Source organism: Gobius niger, assembly GCF_951799975.1.
Source record: "Gobius niger genome assembly, chromosome: 24".
Classification (NCBI taxonomy): Eukaryota; Metazoa; Chordata; class Actinopteri; order Gobiiformes; family Gobiidae; genus Gobius; species Gobius niger.
Genome location: NC_136875.1, coordinates 1,750,514 through 1,770,181, shown reverse-complemented (window position 1 = coordinate 1,770,181; position 19,668 = coordinate 1,750,514). Strand labels below are relative to the sequence as shown.

Genomic DNA, 19,668 nt, shown 5'->3' with positions numbered 1-19,668 from the left:
GCAGCACAGAGGGAGGAGACGATGAGTGCGGGGAAGCAGGAGTGAAGCAGGGGTGAAGCAGGGGTGAAGCAGGGGTGAAGCAGGGGTGAAGCAGGGGTGAAGCATGGTGAAGCAGCGAATGTCGGGGGGTTTGGGAGTCACAAAATCTTTTAAATAATTTTTAGATAATTTTGTAGATTGGAGTATCAATGCAAACAACTAACATATCTAAAATGCAACAGAATGCTGAAAACATTAGTCTGACTTTATTTTCAAAAACACATCAAACATCCTCTGTCATAGTCCCTGTCCCCCCCAAAAATCAAATGCTAAACACCATGAATGACTTCAGACCTATAGCTATAAATAAACAAATACATCAGATTAAGAGAACAGCTGCTACAAAGCGGCAAACAGGTATTTGAAGCTGCTGGTGCCTCTGGAGTCTCCCGAACATCAAGGTGTAGGACCCTCCAGAGGCTGCAGTTGTGCATAAACCTTCTATCCGGCCTCCCCTAAACTGTTCATTGAAGCTGAAACAGAAACGGCTGCAGTGGCTCAGAAATACATGAGACTCATTTTCAAACAGTCTTGTTCACTGATGAGGCCGTGTAGCCCTGGATGGTCAAATCAATGGAGTAGTGGATAGTTGGGGAATGACCACAATGTCCCAACAAGGCTGTGACGTCAGTAAGGAGGTGGCGGAGTCATGTTTTGGGCCAGAATCATGGTGAGAGAGCTGGTCGGCCCCTTTAGGCCCTTTTAGGCTCCCTGAAGGTGTGAAAATGACCTCTGAAATATATGTGGAGTTTCTGACTGACCTCTGTCTTCTATGCTACAAAAAGAAGAGCCGTGTTTTCCCAAACAAGATCATCTTCATCATGACAACGCACCATATCCTACTGCAAAGAAAACCTCTGCATCACTGGCTGCTTTGGGCATAAAAGGAGAGAAACTCATGATGTGGACCCCCTCCTCCCCTGACCTCAACCCTGTTGAGAACCTTTGGCGCCTCAACAAGCAAAGTATCTATGAGGGTGGGAGGCAGTTTTCATCCAAACAGCAGCTCTGGGAGGCTATTCTGACATCCTGAAAAGAAATCCAAGCAGAAACTCTACAAAAACTCACAGGTTTAATGGATTTAAGTACTGTATTTTGAAGCTGCTCTCACACAAGGGCTCCTATGGTAAAATATAACTTGGCCTGTTAAAGCAGTACAAAGTAACTTGTTTACTTTGATAAATCCTTTCCGTAGTCCCTCTGGGGGTAATACAAGTGTTAATGGGATGATTGTGGGGTATTTCATCTCCCCCTGGTATTAGTATTTACTCTCACGGACAATTAATACGTTTCAATTCAACAAATGACCATCTTCAGTTCATTACAAGCTTTAAAATGTATTAAAACGATGAGTTGCATAATAATTTGGAAAAGTAGATTTTGAGTTTTTTACTATCTTGAAAAAATACTGTTATCACTGGGAGGTTTTTTCCACCACATTCAAATGATTCTCTAACAGTTAAAGACTTGACATTTTTTTATGATTGTCAGCATAATTTTCATTTGCATAATAATTTGGAACGCGGTGTACTGTATGAGGATGTCACGCCCCCGCAGACAACAAGGGAGAGGCCAGTGCGCAGAATATGACGGGACAATAATAGGGCTGCGACTAACGATTATTGGTAATTGATTAATCTACAGATTATTTTTACGATTAATCACTTGGCTGTGAAAGGTGCACAGCCTCTCTGTTTAATGTTTAAAACCTCCGTGTCAGTGTCTGGCACAGACTGCTTACATACTACATCTAAGTCTGTGTCTCCTTCTCTTCCTAGTGAAATGTACTTACTTTAGGCTTCAAATTTTATTTAATAATTATTTACAATTGCAATTAGGAAATTTAATCGTAATACACCTGTCAAAAGAGCCAAATGTATTATCTTTGTTCCAATGTTAAACTGTACGCACACATATGACATTGGTCAAATCTTGTCAATTCCCCTTAGTATCAGTTTGTTGATTTTTATTTGTGAGCCAATAGGCACTGTGCGCAGCCCCTACGTGACCGTCCCACGATGGGTCAATATAGACCACAATGCATTGCGATACTACCGTCAGAGGAGAACCCAGCGACACAACATGAGTGAATGAAAACAGCTGTTGGTGCTTTGCATATTTTTCATGAATAAACCACTTGAATATGAATGTTTACAGTGAAAAGTCGCTGTTAGCTGCTTACCTTTAGCTTGAGCTTTAAACCATTAATAACTTCCTCTCTCAGGCAAAAAAGGCAACAATCCATTCATGTAAAATCCATGTGAAATCAAACGGATCTGACTGATATTCATACATAAATATTCCGCTGTCTCTTGAGTGGTTGGTCTTTATTGCAGAACTACATTATTCCCAGAGTTTCGTGACTTCTAGTAGATGTAGTCACTCATTCTGCTGGTGTTCAGTGCACTGGCCTCACTCTTTTCTGCAGCCACAGTCCATGTTAAGACACGCAGTGAGTAGGAAACATTGTACTTGACTGTATAGTCTTTTGCAGTGGTTTCCAACCTGGGGACCCTGGGATTGCAGACAACCTAGAGCACTTTTCAGGCCATGAACCCCAAAATCACTCAAAAAAAAAATCAGGGCCCCTTTTGTAAAATATCATTAGCATTTATAAAAATGTAAGGTGCAAAACAGTTGGCATCTGATTTAATGGTACTGTATTTGTAATAAAGACATGAGTTAGAACCATAACGACATTCCATACTGGTGAATATAACAGAGCTGCTGAGTTCATGGGACTGTAGTCAGAGCTGGATGGACTGAGACTCATGAACTCACCCTGGAGCGCTGCCCCCTGCAGGCTCATCCAGGTCACTGTGGCTCTGAGACGCCATGGTCCCAGCCCTCAGACCTGTCACAGAGAAACAAGTTCACTACAGCAGCAGTAAAGACAGACCACACACATATACTGTGTGTGACTGTACTTTACGTTCATGAAGTTAAAATAGGCCTGTCAACCTTTCACCAAACTTTGGAGTGAGACATGGGTCGGTCCTGAGCTGGGGGGCCGTTTTCTTGCCTGTAGTGTTTCGTAATATATGCAATTATAGGATAAAGCAGGCTTTGGCTGGCGGAGAACGCCAGGAGCTGCATACACAAGACAAAAGCCAGTTGTTCCTCCAAGTATGTGACACCACACATGGCAAATAAGAGCTGTTTAATATGTGGGGGGCACTTAAAGGGAGGGTTGGAGGTCCTCACCCAGGACATTTTTTATCATTTAGATGTGATGACCTGCATTCTGGTGCATTTTAGATCATAAATAATACTTTCAGCTGGTCCATTTGCTGGTGTTAAAGAATATTTTTGGGAGGCCCCCCTTCAAATTGAGGCCGCACAGCAAATGCCCAGTTAGACCCCTTCATCGTTACGGCCCTGCCAAAAGGTACACTGAAACAGCAATGTGAATATTTAAACTTAAAAGAAAAGCATCCAAAAACAAAAATGCGCTGGAAAAGCAACAAAAAGGTGACAAAAACACAACGAAATGTGACGAAAACGTGACGACAAAGCGATGAAAAAAGTGATGAAAAAACAACAATAACGTGAAAAAAAAAAACGAAAAACACGAGACGAGGGAATGGCTCGTCTCCTATAGAGATATAATTCAGTTGGAGCTTTCTGCCGCTCGAATCCACGGAGCAAAAACTGAAAATATCACTTGTTGGTCCAATCTACTGTCTACACTGGTTGTGGAATAGAAACTGCATTCGATTTTTTTTTTTTGTTCCTTTTTCTGCCTGTATACTATTGTACATTGTACATAATTGCATGTATCCTGTTGTGAATAGTCTCTACATATTGTACATATTCTTTATGTATATTTTGCTATTTCCGCAGATGTCTTTTGACGGAGGAAATTAGCACTTTGTATTTTGTAATTTCAAATAACATACCAATGCACTTGTGATTGTATATCCTGGACAGGGTCATATTATATTTTATTTTATTTTATTTTATTATTTTTATATTGTTTTTGTCTTCTGTCTTTTTGTCTTTTCTTTTCTTTTTCTTTTCTTTTTTTCTTTTTTCTTTCTCTTTTGCTCTCATTTCCATTTGTTCTGTGTTGATCTTTCCTTAAGGAACTGCCATCAGTGTATCTGTTTTTGGATATCATTTGATGATTCAACAGATATGAGGCCCATCTTAAGAGGGACTGGGGAATAGAAATGGGGAAAAAATGTGCTATGCCTGTGTACTATACTGGAAAAATTGTAAATTGCAACAATGGCATCGCACCAATAAAAAGTTGATCAAAAAAAGAGACGAAAACACAACGAAAAAGTGACGAAAAAGTGACGAAAACACGCCAAAAAAGCCATAAAAAAGTAATGAAAAAGCAACAAAAACATGACAAAAATGCAGCGACAACGTGACAAAAAGTTACCGTCACTTTTCTAGATTTGAGCTTTCAAATGAGACGTCGCTCTCTAGTCAAGAAGCTTTTACTAGAGAAAATGCTCTCGGTTAAGGCGGGGGGTCAGAGGTCAACATATGTATTTGTGGAAGTGTCACATTTACGCTAGTTTGGGCCAGGCTGACCAGAGTCCAGGGCTGTTTTTCAGTCCCAGTCCCCGGTCCCTGTCTCTGTCTTAGGGCGTGGCCGTTTTGAAGACTCTGCTCGTGTTTCCTGTTGTTTTGCTTTGAAGATGGAACCAAACCAAACTCACCTCCTGCTCTGTAACCGTCTCCTCTCCGCTCCCGCTCCGTGTGAAGTCAACGAGTCTGCTTCATCTGCTTCCAAACGTCGCCAGTCCAAATCACTTTCGGTTTAGTCCCGCTGACGTCACGTGACGCTTTGTAATATTCACATCATGACATCATTACACCTCATTTATGTCACGACTTTGACTCAGTTACTCGCAGTAGCCTACTCAAACGTGTTCCCCAGAGCTTGTGATTATTATTTTTTTTACTTTTTACTTCTTGAACAAAATGGTTTCAAAGTGAGGTCACGTGACTCTGTCCCAAACCGCTGGCGCCAGAGCGGGGCGGATAGATGAGGCGAGCGCTCCATCTAGTGGCCACTGTGGGATGAGCGCTGTCCAGTCAGGCTGAGCCAAGTGTATCTGTCGGCGGCCTGCAAGACAGAGCCAGGGGCGGACTGGCCACATGTCCATTCTGGAAGAGCACAGAAGGGCCACTGGCTCTAGGGCCACCGGTCCCGCCTCAACCGAGCTTTACCCAAATCTAAAAGCTAAAAAGAAAAGCAGCAAAATAGCGAGAAAAAGGGGATGAAAAGTCAACAAAAACATGAGAAAAACACAACAAAAAATGATTGAAAAAATAGCTCAAAAAGCAACAAAAATGTGACAAAAATGTGGCGACGTGACGAAAAGTTTCCATCACTTTTGTAGGTCTTAGCTTTCAAATGAGGCGTGACATTGTTGATCTCCAGTCGAGAAGCTTTTAGATTTGGGTAAAGCCCAGTATAAAAAAACATGAATCTAAAAGGAATTCCGTGGAGTATGGTGCACCACAAGGCTCAATTTTGGGACCACTATTATTTATTATTTATATTAATGATTTTGCTTCTGTTTCTACGACCACCTTTCCAGTTCTTTTTGCTGATGATGCCAATAAAAATAATAATAATAAAAAGCCGAACTGGGGAAAATGCACTCGTTAATGCTAAGGCGGGGGGTAAGAGGTTAAAATATGGATTTGTGGAAGTGTCACAATTACGCTAATTTGGGCCAGGCTGGTCAGAGTCCCAGTCCGTCCCTGGCCGTGTCTGAAGTCATGTAAAACCTGCCTCTGTTTACTGGAAGAAAGGAGGTTATTTGGAGAGGAAGAGGAGGAGGAAGAATTTCTCAAACAAAACCATCACGCCCGCCTTGGAAATGTTCCTCATGAATCAGACTTAGTGTGTCCGTCCCAGTTTCTGCATTATTGTTTTGCACAGTACTTAAGCACTTTCTTTTTATTATCTGTGTCTGGTAATGGTTCACTGTAAATAACAATATTTATTCATCTTTGGCTAATGTTATACACAGACTTTTATAACAGGCTCCAGTGACGGACACCTCAGAACACAGATACAAACACCAGCAGTCAAAACAGAGACAGAGTTGATTGATTGATTGATTGATTGATTGATTGATTGATTGATTGATTGATTGATTGATTGATTGATCGATTGAGTCAATGTTAGTCTATGGAAAATGACGTTTTCTGCCAACATAGAGGATCTCCACAGTAACAGTGGACTTTCCCGAACTCTATGACAAAAACAAGAGAGAAAAAACACAAAACAAAACACAAAACAAAGGAGCACAAATTAAACATAAAAACGACAGCATTAATTGATGGATCAGTTCTTCATAGATGTTGATTAGGTTAATTGTTTTTTTGTTTGTTACGTCCATGTGTTTTTTAGTCTCGATTAGGAGTACTGTAATTATGGGTTTAGATTGTGAGAATTTGGCCTTGTGTATATGATATTTATATACACATTTATTCAATTAGGGAAAAAATAGGTTGACTATTGTTTCTATTTTTTTTTTTTTTTGGTGCATGAAATAGGTTATTATGTTTGCCAACTTGAAGGAGATTCATAGTTGCCAATTTTGGGGCTAAACAGATTTCAGTGTCTTTCCAGAATATGGAGCTTGATGAACGGGAGTAGAAGAGGTGGGTGACAGGCACGAAACATCGTGAGACCCCAACGAGACCAGCCGACGGGATCATGGCCCCCGTGCATGATGGGAAAACACCCACCTGTCAGCGGCTCAGGTGATTGGACATGAGTCTGCTGTGATCACACACGTGATCTGACCCCAGTGACCCCTCCTCTCCTCTCAGGGCAACACTTTAGATCTGAACAAATAAACCATGACTGAAACTATTAGTTTTGTATCGCCCCTAAAATAGAGCTCATGTTTGAAGCTTTTCAGAACAAACTCAGGATTTAAAAGGAAATATTTTCACAAGATTTCACAAACATTTCCCAAGTTACTTTGACATTTACTTAGAATATAAACATAATAAAATGTGTAATATTGTCCATATAAAATCACAGACATCAGAAGAAAGGCTTCAGATACAGCAGTTTATTTTAGATTGTTCATAATATAATCAGAATGATAAATATTTGTGAAGAAATATGATTGAATATGACATGGCATCATGACATAGCTGACCCTTCAGCCAATCAGAGGCCCAGGCTCACCTGCCCAAACGCCCTCTAGCTGATACACGTGTTTTCATTGGACAGGGCGAGTGTCCGTCAAATCTAGTTCAAAAAGCCGCGAGCTAAGCACAGCTGTGATGTATGATATGTTTTATCCTTAAATGATGATACTGGAGAAATGAACTCCATCAGTTTCCTCATGGATATTTGGCACCACGTTCTCAAGAGGAACTCTGAAAGAAACGCGGAGTCAACACGAGGACGTAGAGGTCAGTGATGGAAGAGGACAGATCAGCAATCTGGCAATGGATGGAGGAGGATCATGAACACAACAAAGGTGAGTTAGTGCTTTGGTGTCGCTGTTGTTGTGAGTAAATAGCGATAACCCAGCCTACCCATATACTATAATGTGAGAGTGGTGAATTGGACGCAGTCCCAACCCCGTTTTTTAAGTCATATTGTGGAATCTTTTAGAGACGACCTTTTACAGGATGAATGTCTCTCTTCAGACAGGGGTCTTCCCTGTTGCCTTTAAGGCTAGCGTACAGTCTCAGGGTCTCAGTAGTTGTGTAAGTCTACTGAAGGGAGGGGTAGGGCCTTATAAGTTATTACTAACTTCTTCCTACTCCCTTCGAACAGCACTAATACTTCTTATGCTGTGAATAATTTCTGTAAATGTATTCTATACCTGTATGCATCTGTTGCTCAAATAAACTCAACTAAACTAAACTGGGGTGGGGTAATTTGGGGTGGAACCCTCCATGCATGGTTAGGAGCTTTTTTCAATGTCTGCTATTGTTCCTTCTGGGAGTGAGACCTTCTGTGTGGACGACCTTCCCTCTCTGAGTCACCATCCGACCACACTTCTCTAGTCCCAATGACATCCCAGTGTCTGCGCTGTATATCCGGGTGGATCAGTGAGTCGATGTCTCGCTCATTCTTAGCTACAGCTTGATGTCATCCATGTAGAGGAGGTGACTGATGGTGGCCCCGTTCCTGAGTCGGTGTCCATAGCCAGTCTTGTTGATTGTTTGGCTGAGGGGGTTCAGACCTATGCAGAACAGCAGTGGGGACAGGGCATGTCCTTGGTGTAAACCTGTCCTCCGCCAGCAGGGGGCTTTTGACATGGAGAGAGATATTTTGAACCAATGAAAACACAGGCACTGTTGTGAAAGGAGAGTTTGTGTTCACATTGTGGCTTTAAGCTGAATTGTATAAAAAGATCAATAACATCTTTGTAATCATTCATTCAAAAACAAAAATACAACATTTACAACGATTCATAAAAATTACATAAAAATGTCCAAACGTTGAAATGTATTGATGCAAAACACATTTCCACTGTGAGTTCACGTCGATGGGAAAAGTCCATGTGACGTTCTGCTGAACTCAGTTCACCTGCAACAACAGACAGACACTTGTGTGATGACAGAAGTGAGGGGCCTCTCTGCAATGTCTCTGCTCTCCTCCCGCTCAAACAGTGCATGCTTACTCATGTCGAAGGAAAGAAACTGTTGCCTATTTAGGTATAACTATTTGTTACCAATAATCAGCAATACTCGAAACAGATTCAGTGTATGGTTATCATGAGGTTTATCTTTATGGGAGCGCTTTTGTCTAAAGCTGAGAGCACATGGTTTATTCTTCACTCTCCTTAGAAACACCCATAAAACATCCAAATCCCTAAACTCACTCTTGTATAACTTTAATTCGAGGAATAAACCACATTGTCTCAGGAACAGTGTTAAGTTTGACAACATATTTTATTTTAGTTTTAGTTTTAGTCTTTTGACTAAAATGTAATTTAATTTTAGTCAAGATTTAGTCAAAAAAAACTTTTCAATTTTTGTCTAGTTTTAGTCGACTAAAATTAAGACTAATTTAGTCGACTTATATCGATAATATTGATTATAATCATATTTAATGTTGTTCCTCTGCTTCATGGAGCTGCTCCACATGAACAAAGCTCAGAGCTGATCCTTTAACAGAGAATTTACATGATCTAAGGCTCTTTCAGACGCTCAATACAAGTTTGGATGATTTTAGTCTCTCCTTTTCATTTTTATTTAGTCTTATTTTAGTCGACTAAAATATCTGGACATTTTAGTCATAGTTTTAGTCTCATGAACAACTTTTAATTTAGTTTTAGTCCAATTTTAGTCACAAAAATATCACTTTGACTAAAATTAAAACTAAATATTTTAGTCGACGAAATTACCCAGATAGCAAAATTGGTATGGCCCAGATGTGGCCCACATCAGACACGTTGATTTGGCCCACATACCGCGTGGATTATCGGCCATAACGCGGTCCACATCCGGTTACCACATCTGGCCCACAATAAACCCAGAACAGGGCCAACTCTTAGCCAGTAGTAAACCAGATTATTCAAAGGTGGTCCAGACATGGCCCACTGATGGTACACATGTGGTCGTCATTTGGCCCATTGGAGTACCACACGTGGACACATTTTTTGGCCCACGTCTGGCCTATATATCTCACTTTTGACTCACGTTTGGCTCACATACCGCGTGGATTATCGGCCATAACGTGGTCCACATCCGGTTACCACATCTGGCCCACAATAAACCCAGAACAGGGCCAACTCTTAGCCAGTAGTAAACCAGATTATTCAAAGGTGGTCCAGACATGGCCCACTGATGTTTGCCACCATTGGCCCACAGATGTTTTGCCATTTTTGGGCCATTTTTGATATTTTGTATATGGGCCATATTTGGTTTGCCTCTGGTTATTCCGGTTTAAACTATCCTGGAACTGCCATGTCTTTGCCATAAGTGGCCCATATATGTGTTTTCATTAATGGGCCATAGTTGGTCATTTGCATGTGGGCCACATTTGGTTAACTGCTGGTTTATCTGGAGATATTGAGGCCACACGTGCCATGTCTTTGCCATAAGTGGCCCATAAACGTCATTCCATTAATGGGCCATGTGTTGTTATGTTTTACATGGCCCACTTCTGGTTTACATCTGTTTCCCGCGGGCCACACCAATGCCACAAGTGCCACATCTTTGCCTGATGTGGGCCATATCGGCTTGCTATCTGAGTAACACTGCTCAGGAAGGAAATTTTAACAAACAGTAAAAATGAAGGTGGTTTAGAAGTGTTGGATTATGATTCATTAATAATAATCAAGATAATCAGTTTAAACATAAATCTATTTTCATTCAAAGGTGGTTCGATTAACATCTTTCTACTAACCAATGAAAATGGTCATTACCGTCTTCTCAGAAAGCGCAGCCATCACGCCTAAGCAATGTGGTGAATAATAAATGGACTCAACTTATATTATCAGGCCCAGAGCGCTTTACACTGAGGATTTAGTGTTTCGGTCGTACCGTGCCGAAGTGCACCGACAGCGAGATGGCGATGATGACGATCCCGATGAGCACGGAGGCCACGCCCATCCGCAGAGCGCTCCTGCCCAGGCGCCGGGACCCGTCGAAGTCGCCTTGTTCGTAACTCCTCCTGGACTGAGGGAGAGAAACTCATTACTCTCTGCCCTCTGAGCTCCATCCCCACTGTGGAGGTTATGCATGTGATGTCAGCAGCAACAGCAAGTCTTCTTTTGAGTAACTGGATATACAGTTATACCTGAAGCAGCCAGAGGGGAAAACAAAGAGGAGAAAAATCTAAACTTTCTATAATTTCTCCAAAATGACTTTCACAAACGCTGAATTATTCATATGTTTTCTACTAAATACAGATACAAAGGCACGGTGAGGAACAAAGTGGTTCAATGGCCCATAAATACTTTAAAAGCTGACAATGCTAAGAAAATGTTCCATGCTAGCATCATGCTATATGCTAATGCTAGCTACGGCTGCCAGTATTTTACTTCTACTGAATAATGTGCCGTGGAAAAAACATACACGTGGGCCTGATTTAGACTTGACTTTATTTCATTGTGATAAATAAATGTATATTCTGCCAGAAAAAGGAGTTAAACTTCCTTCCCCCTCAGCGAGGCCACACCCTCTTGTAGGACGCAATGCTGTCTGTGTCGCCCGTATTTGGTCATATGGCCAGAGGGGAAAAACAAAACATTCTTCAATTTCTCCTCCATTACTTTGCAAACGCTGAAATATATGGATGTGTTTTTCTGCTAAATAAAGACACAGAGACGTGGAGAGGAGCACAGTTTACCTTTGACCACATCAAAGGTAAAGTTAGTAAAAATATTGGTATCCTATATAAGGTTAAACACACGTTGGATGAAGATTCATTACAGCTTTTATACTCAGCCTTAATAGTTCCTTATATAACAAACTGTATTGAAGTGTGGGGAAATGCAGGCACCAGTTATACAGAAAGGCTGTTCTTATTCCAGAAGAAAGCTATAAGAACTGTGACTCTCAAAGGTCCACGAGATCACACAAACAAACTGTTTATAAAACTGCAGACCTTGAAATTTTATGAATTGGTCAAATTTAAAATACTACAAATTATGTGGAGAGTCAAAAACAAATTGGTGCCAGTACATATCCAAAACAAATGTATGTTAATCACAGATAGAAACAACAGAAGAAAGGGCAATTTCTGGGTTCCATATTCACACACTTCACAAAAACAAAAGGGGGTTCTTGTAAAAGGGATCACTTTATGGAATTCTTTGGACACTGTTCAAAAATCATGTAACACAATCACTCAATTCAATAAAATGTATTAAAAAAATGTACTTGGAAAATACGAAGGCAATGAAACATAAGAACCGATGTTGACAAATTTGAAACAGTCATTGATTTAGATGTAAAGTATTATTGTACCTTGATATAGGCTAAAACACATCAAAAACCGGTGAGCCGTCTGTTCAGAGCCAGCTCAGATTTTGGAGAAAAAAAAGGGGCATGAAATTTATAAGACAATGTCTTCCTCATGCTCCTATTCAGCATTGAATATTTTGCTGTTGCTGTTGTTGTTATTATTGTGTCTGTAATAACGCCATGGCTGAATAAATTTTTTTGAACTGAACTGACAGTGGTTCAACAGCTCGTAAATACTTCAAAAAATACCAACCAGGAAGCAACAATGGCTTCATGACATGATCAAACACTGCCGTTTTTCACTTCTGAACAATTCGCTGTGAAAAAACCTCCACAAACACCAGATTTTGGGTTGACTTCAGAGGTGTGTGATTAATATGTTTATAATCTGCCAGAAAACTACAGAAAAAGTGGAGACCCCGATGAGGACAATGAGCTGCAGGGGAGTTTCCCTCAAGGCGACCGTCGTAGCAGCTTTCCGGGCTGGTCTCGGTTGATCTGGATCTTAAAGGTGCATTATGCAACTTTTTATGTGGGGGAAAAAAGTTGATTTTTGTTTGTATGTGACCTTGTAGTGACCCAGCGGCTGCATGAGTGGTCAGCATGGGGTTCTTTACTTTCCATCACAGTGGTTGGACACTCCAGGATCAATAGTTTGGAAGGTTTTCTCTCACCAGAAAACCGAAAAGAAGCAGAAAAGTTGCAACGTCTCTGCAGCTCAGAGACGTCTCCGCAGCAGCGTGACAGCTTCTCCTGGTTCTCATCTTTGGTTCATTGCAAAGGCAGCAACAACCTGCGCCCGCCTCACCCCGACACCCCCACTGTCCCGGCTGAGAACATCAGTCTCATTCGTCAGTTGCTAGGGCCATGGGGGCGGGGCTTTAAAGACATCTTTTGAAGTATGAAGGCGAGACACTGCAGGTGAATAGGGAAAAAATGTATATTTACATCAATTTGAAACTGTTGCTGTCGATCACTGGCATAAATGTGAGAGAAAAATACAATAAATACAAGTTTTCTGTCATTTTATCTTTTCATTTAAGAACAAGGTGTTTTATGCCTAAAAATCCTGCAAATTTCCCATCTTTTCGGCGACGAGATCTGAATAATGGATGGAGCTACATTCAAATGTATGGTTTCATTTTATTGATGAATGAGTTGCCAAGACTTTCTCAGAGGGGATTTTGGATTTCTTGTTTAGTTTTAAAATAAACTGTTTTTTAGTGGAAAAATGTGGAAAAATTAAATTCTCGCCTTATTTTTTGACATTCAAAACTGAATAAATGGGGCTTAGGGATTAGATAATAAAAAATCCCTCTGAAAAAATCTTCCAAATATTGTTCAGTCCAAGGCTGGAAAATGTGAAGTCTTTAGGTCCGACTGACGTGGACATAGTGTCGCCACAATGACAGAAAAATGTGTTTTGAGAAAAAGGCCTTTGAAATTGTGTTCTCCCATATAAGTCTATGGGGGAACATTGAATCAGCGCAATATTTAAACATGTTATTGTGAAGATTAGGCATATTTTCTGTTTCCAGGTGAAAGCTTGTATGTTCAGAGACCAATTTGGCCCAAAACCTGAAAACTGGAAAAAAAATTGTTTTGCCTGTAGTGTCTCCCCGTAAATGTCAGAGCCCAAACGTCTCGGAGACGTCCTCTCATTCACGGAGATGTCTCTGTGACTTTTCTGCGACGTCACCTTTACTCTTTGAGATCTCCTTGATATCCAGACAGGTCTCGGAGACATTGCAGGGACGTCACAGAAACGTCTCACAGGTTGAGGACAACAAATAGAGTTTGTGACATTGCCACAACTGTTTGAGACCATGGAGACCTCTCAGAGACCTGAACAAGTCTCCATGCAGTCTCCACTAAAATCAAACCTGTTTGTTTTCACTGAGCCTAAAGGGAGACTGGCTTTATTTCCAGGGACGTCTCGGAGACATGAACTCGAGTCTCCAACTAGTCTCCTGGCCCTTGAGACTTCAACTCATGGTGCATGAGATTAAAAACAAAAGTGTTGCCTTCATATTTATCTGGACGAGACAATGCTGATCCAAACAGAGACGTCACAGGAGGAAAAGTCCCGGGACCCTGGAGTTCATCGAGCCGTATCCAAATGAGACCGTCCCATGTCTCAGAACACAAGTCCTCCTGACGTCCTCATGTGGTGACGGAGACGTGAGTGAGAGAGCAGCTGGGGAGGCTCACTTACATCAGACGCTGCACTTTTTACTCACAACACACACACACACACACACACACACACACAGACACACACACACACGCACGCACGCACGCACGCACGCACGCACGCACACACACACACACACACACACACACACACACACACGCAGACACACACACACACACACACACACACGCACACGCACGCACACACACACACACACACACACACACGCAGACACACACACACACACACACACACACACACACAGACACAGACACAGACACAGACACACACACACAGACACACACACACAGACACAGACACAGACACAGACACACACACACACACACACACACACACACGCAGACACACACACACACACACACACACACACACACACACACGCAGACACACACACACACACACACACACACAGACACAGACACAGACACAGACACAGACACACACACACAGACACACACACACAGACACAGACACAGACACACACACACACACACACACACACACACACAATCTTGTACTGTCTTAGTGAGGACACTCATAGACATAATGTAGTACCCAGACCCTAACCCTGAACCCTAAGCCCCAAACCTAGCCCTAATCTAAACCCAATTCTAACCCTAACCTTCAAACCACATCTTGCCCCTTAAACAGTCCTTCAAAGAAGTGAGGACCACCCACCCCCCTAACAGTTAAATGCGGACAGTTGTTTCTGATCATGAACCTGGCTCCACATCTGGAGAGGGGAACAGCTGTCGCCGTCCCAGCGATGTCGACGCACGGGTCAAATGCAGAGGATAACTTTGTTGTTGCATAATTATAAATAAAGCACCTTCATATGTCCTGCTCTGTGCTGTGTGCGGCTCGCTGTCAAAAACACCAAACAAAGCATGTTCCCCGGGGTCACACACGGCCCCCAGCACACGGCCCCCAGCACACGGCCCCCTACACACGGCCCCCTACACACGGCCCCCTACACACGGCCCCCTACACACGGCCCCCTACGCACGGCCCCCTGCACACGGCCCCCTGCACACGGCCCCCTACACACGGCCCCCTGCACACGGCCCCCTACGCACGGCCCCCTACGCACGGCCCCCTGCGCACGGCCCCCTGCGCACGGCCTCCTACACACGGCCCCCAACACCGCGCCCGGGACTGCATTTAGGCAACATGCTGCAGGTGAATATAGGAAAACTTTTTAAAAGTAGAGATATCAATTTTAAACTTTGACTAGACTATTGGTATAAATATGAGAATTTTTACATTATCTGCTGTTTTGTGATTTAATAAAAAATAGGGCATGTCATGTTTTGCTTAAAAATGCCCCAAATTTCCCTAAATCTGAATAATAGACCAAGGCTTACATTTTTTGGTGACGTATTAGTTACAAAGATTTTTTCAGAGAGAGTTTGGATGCTTGTTTAGTTTTAAAATAAACTGTTCTTGAGTGGAAAAATCTGTAAAAAAGAAAGAAAACTTTTTGCGTTTTTTGAAATTCAATAGGCTGTATGCACAGTTTCCCCACGTGACGTCTTCCTGGACAGTCAGCCAGACGCAGCACTTCCTGTCGCTGGTCGTTTACGTTTAGGTTCCCACACAAAAATAGCGATAGCTCAGGATCTGGTTAAGGACGAGTTACTGATGGACAGTCACAGCAACGTATTACAAACATCATGTTCGCTGTGAATCCAGCACCCAAAGGAAACGCCAGCTGTCGTAAGGGGCGGAGCTTTTATCTCAGAGCTAAAGGCTAGTGTTGAAAAATGATAATATAACATGTAAACAAGTAAATATTATTTAAACTACTAACAGGACGATTCTTTTTTGCGCAGGCTCGTTCAAAACTTTGCGCTAGATTAAATTTTTATTTTGTGTTAGCCGCGTTAGCCTCAAGACAAAAACATCCACCGTTATGAACACGGAGGTTTCCTCCAGTGAAGTCGTTACGTCTCATGTAATATTTTCTATCCTGCTCCAGCCACATCTTAACTTTTACTCGCTGTCCTTTACCAAATCTTAAGCTATTGCTTCATTTCTGTGGGACCTGCTCATTTTTAATGGGAAGAGATTGCAGACAGGAAGGACAGCCTCTGGCTGACTGTCCAGGCGGAAATCACGTGGGATCACTGTGCATATAGCCCATAAATGAGGCTCTGAAAACCCTCCAATAATAATGATTAATTATTATTAAGCTGCTGATAGGAAGTGCCATAAAGGTAAAGTTCGAGAGGAATTAGACTCATTTCTCATTGACACAACTTAACATATAATTTAGATATAATTGTGTGAACTATGTTTTAGTCTAATATGTCTCATGTTCCTCATATTTCCGTCAGTAATCCACAGCAGAAGTGTCACACGCTACATGAGCATCTCCTCACCATGATGGAGAAGACCAGGCCCAGCAGGTTGACGGGGAACGCGGGGCAGAAGCAGGCGAGGACCGAGAGCCACAGGTAAGTCCGCAGAGGGGGCGGGGCCGGAGGGGGCGGGGCTTCCAGGAAGGCGCTGCCGCTCAGAGACGTCTTCTTGAACTGAGGGTTCAGCGCTGCCACAGACATCTTCAGGAGGAGTCCGACCTTAGAGGAGCGTTCAGAGTTACTCAATCAAATGGACTCAAGTGTCTTTAAAAAGTTTAACTTTAAAAAATACTTCATCTTAGATCTTATTTAGTTTTTGAATAGAAGAACTTCATAGCGCCTTCCACAGACACAGTCGCAAAGTGTTTATACATGAGACGATTCACTCCATACTCGGTGGTTTTCAGTTTCCCCAGGGGGAGACTGATAGAAAAACTGTTGGAAAAAACTACAATATTCAAATTCCTCCTTGTTTTTTCAGGTTCAAAGCTCAGTAAACTGGGCAGGCGTTCGATATGTAAAAATCCCTGTGAGAAAACCTTCCATTTCTTGTTCAGTTTCGAGTCTGGAGGAGCGAAAGTGGAGATTACCAGGCCTGTCTTCAGAGACACGTAGTCTGGGAGCGAGCGTGATCTCAGCCACGGCATCAACCAATAAGAGAAACTCCTGATCTGATGCAGGAACATTTTAGTTTCATGCGTTTAGGTCCAGCCGTTACAAGTCTGATATGCAACATTTTAGCCATTTCGAAATGTGGGGGAAAATTAGGAAAATGGATTTAAAAAATAAATAAATGAAAAAAAAATCTTTCATTAAAATAAAAATAAAAAAATGAGGAAAAATATTAAAAGAAATGTGAAAAAAATTTGATTAAATTGAAAAAAAAAAAAAAAGGTGAAATGTTTAAAAACAACATAAAAAGAAAACAAAATTGGAAAAAATGACGGGAAAATTTAGAACAAACTTGGAAACAATGTGAAAAAACTTGAATTGAATTAAAAAATAATAATAATAATTTTGAATTGGAATTTAAAAAGAAAAGACAAATATGGAAAAGACAAATATGAAAAATATAGGGGAAAAAATAAGAAAAGTTTGGAAAAAAATATGAAAAATGGAGGGAATAATATGGAACAAAAAACAAAATTAGGAAGAAATGTGAAAAAATATGAAGTCCTTTCATCGTTTTCATTCTGTCTCTTTTTATGAGACAGTCATGTGACCTTAGTTCATGTGTGCCGAGAGGGAAAACGTCAGACCTTGGGACAGTTTTAGTTTCATGTGGACTGGTCCAGCCTTACAGAGACATGAACCAGAAACCAAGTCCCGTTACCATAGTTACCACGGCAGGATTCTCCATTCTAAACTAAAGGCTGTTTATGATGTTGTGATAACTACAGAGTGCAGATGTTTTGCATTAGTATTTTAGCTTCATAAAGGCTCTAAAGAGCATGAAGTGTAACAGGTTCTACCTTGTGGAACCCCTGGTCCTGGATCAGCTCCTCTTTGAGTCCGGGATCACAGAAATGTCTGAAGGCAGAGAGGGCGGGGCTCCTTTCTGCAGACGGGGTTTTAGTCCTTTCAGGTCTTTCTGGAGAACTGGTGCAAAGTGGGTCAGAGGAGGTCTGTCTGTGACCCGATCTGTGTGGCCATGGCTGGGGGAGGATCACTGACCCTCTGGCCTCCCTCCAGGATGAAGTCTGTCACAGAGTTAGCTCCTCGGGAACATGACTCGACGGGAAACCTCTTTCTTTCCACAGTAAAAGTTTAGATCAGTTTATGTATTCATTTGAAATCAACACGCACAAACAAAACAAAGAGGGACAGACATAACTCACAGAGGGACAAACATAACTCACAGAGGGACAGACATAACCCACAGAGGGACAGACATAACTCACAGAGGGACGGACATAACTCACAGAGGGACAGACATAACCCACAGAGGGACAAACATAACCCACAGAGGGACAGACATAACTCACAGAGGGACAGACATAACCCACAGAGGGACAGACATAACCCACAGAGGGACAGACATAACTCACAGAGGGACGGACATAACTCACAGAGGGACAGACATAACCCACAGAGGGACAAACATAACCCACAGAGGGACAGACATAACTCACAGAGGGACAGACATAACCCACAGAGGGACAGACATAACTCACAGAGGGACAGACATAACCCACAGAGGGACAGACATAACTCACAGAGGGACAGACATAACTCACAGAGGGACGGACATAACTCACAGAGGGACAGACATAACTCACAGAGGGACAGACATAACCCACAGAGGGACAGACATAACCCACAGAGGGACAGACATAACTCACAGAGGGACAAACATAACCCACAGAGGGACAGACATAACTCACAGAGGGACAGACATAACCCACAGAGGGACAGACATAACCCACAGAGGGACAAACATAACCTACAGAGGGACAAACATAACTCACAGAGGGACAAACATAACTCACAGAGGGACAAACATAACCCACAGAGGGACAGACATAACTCACAGAGGGACAGACATAACTCACAGAGGGACAAACATAACTCACAGAGGGACAAACATAACCCACAGAGGGACAAACATAACCCACAGAGGGACAAACATAACCCACAGAGGGACAGACATAACCCACAGAGGGACAAACATAACCCACAGAGGGACAAACATAACCCACAGAGGGACAGACATAACCCACAGAGGGACAGACATAACCCACAGAGGGACAGACATAACCCACAGAGGGACAGACATAACTCACAGAGGGACAGACATAACCCACAGAGGGACAGACATAACCCACAGAGGGACAAACATAACCCACAGAGGGACAGACATAACCCACAGAGGGACAGACATAACTCACAGAGGGACAGACATAACTCACAGAGGGACAGACATAACCCACAGAGGGACAGACATAACTCACAGAGGGACAAACATAACCCACAGAGGGACAAACATTACTCACAGAGGGACAAACATAACCCACAGAGGGACAGACATAACCCACAGAGGGACAAACATAACTCACAGAGGGACAGACATAACTCACAGAGGGACAGACATAACTCACAGAGGGACAGACATAACTCACAGAGGGACAAACATAA

The 19,668-nt window shown here is 42.3% G+C and overlaps 1 protein-coding gene across 1 annotated transcript; it reads right to left on the bottom strand.

The window, feature by feature from the left end:
• Nucleotides 1-8,475: 8,475 nt before the first annotated feature.
• Nucleotides 8,476-18,121, bottom strand: LOC306982432 (transmembrane protein 233). Its single transcript, XM_079582367.1, has 4 exons — nt 18,006-18,121; nt 16,555-16,752; nt 10,534-10,668; nt 8,476-8,572 (listed from the first exon to the last, which is right to left on the bottom strand). The coding sequence occupies exons 2-4, from the start codon at nt 16,732-16,734 to the stop codon at nt 8,564-8,566; spliced, it is 324 nt and encodes a 107-aa protein (XP_079438493.1). The 5' UTR covers nt 16,735-16,752; nt 18,006-18,121; the 3' UTR covers nt 8,476-8,563.
• Nucleotides 18,122-19,668: the final 1,547 nt, after the last annotated feature.

What these genes read in the sequence shown, in the direction of transcription:
- LOC306982432 (XM_079582367.1), bottom strand. Translation starts at nt 16,734, where the DNA reads ATGTCTGTGGCAGCGCTGAACCCTCAGTTCAAGAAGACGTCTCTGAGC. An exon ending in GCCTGGTCTTCTCCATCATG is followed by an intron (nt 10,669 to 16,554) that starts GTGAGGAGATGC and finishes TCTCTCCCTCAG; the next exon opens with TCCAGGAGGAGTTACGAACA.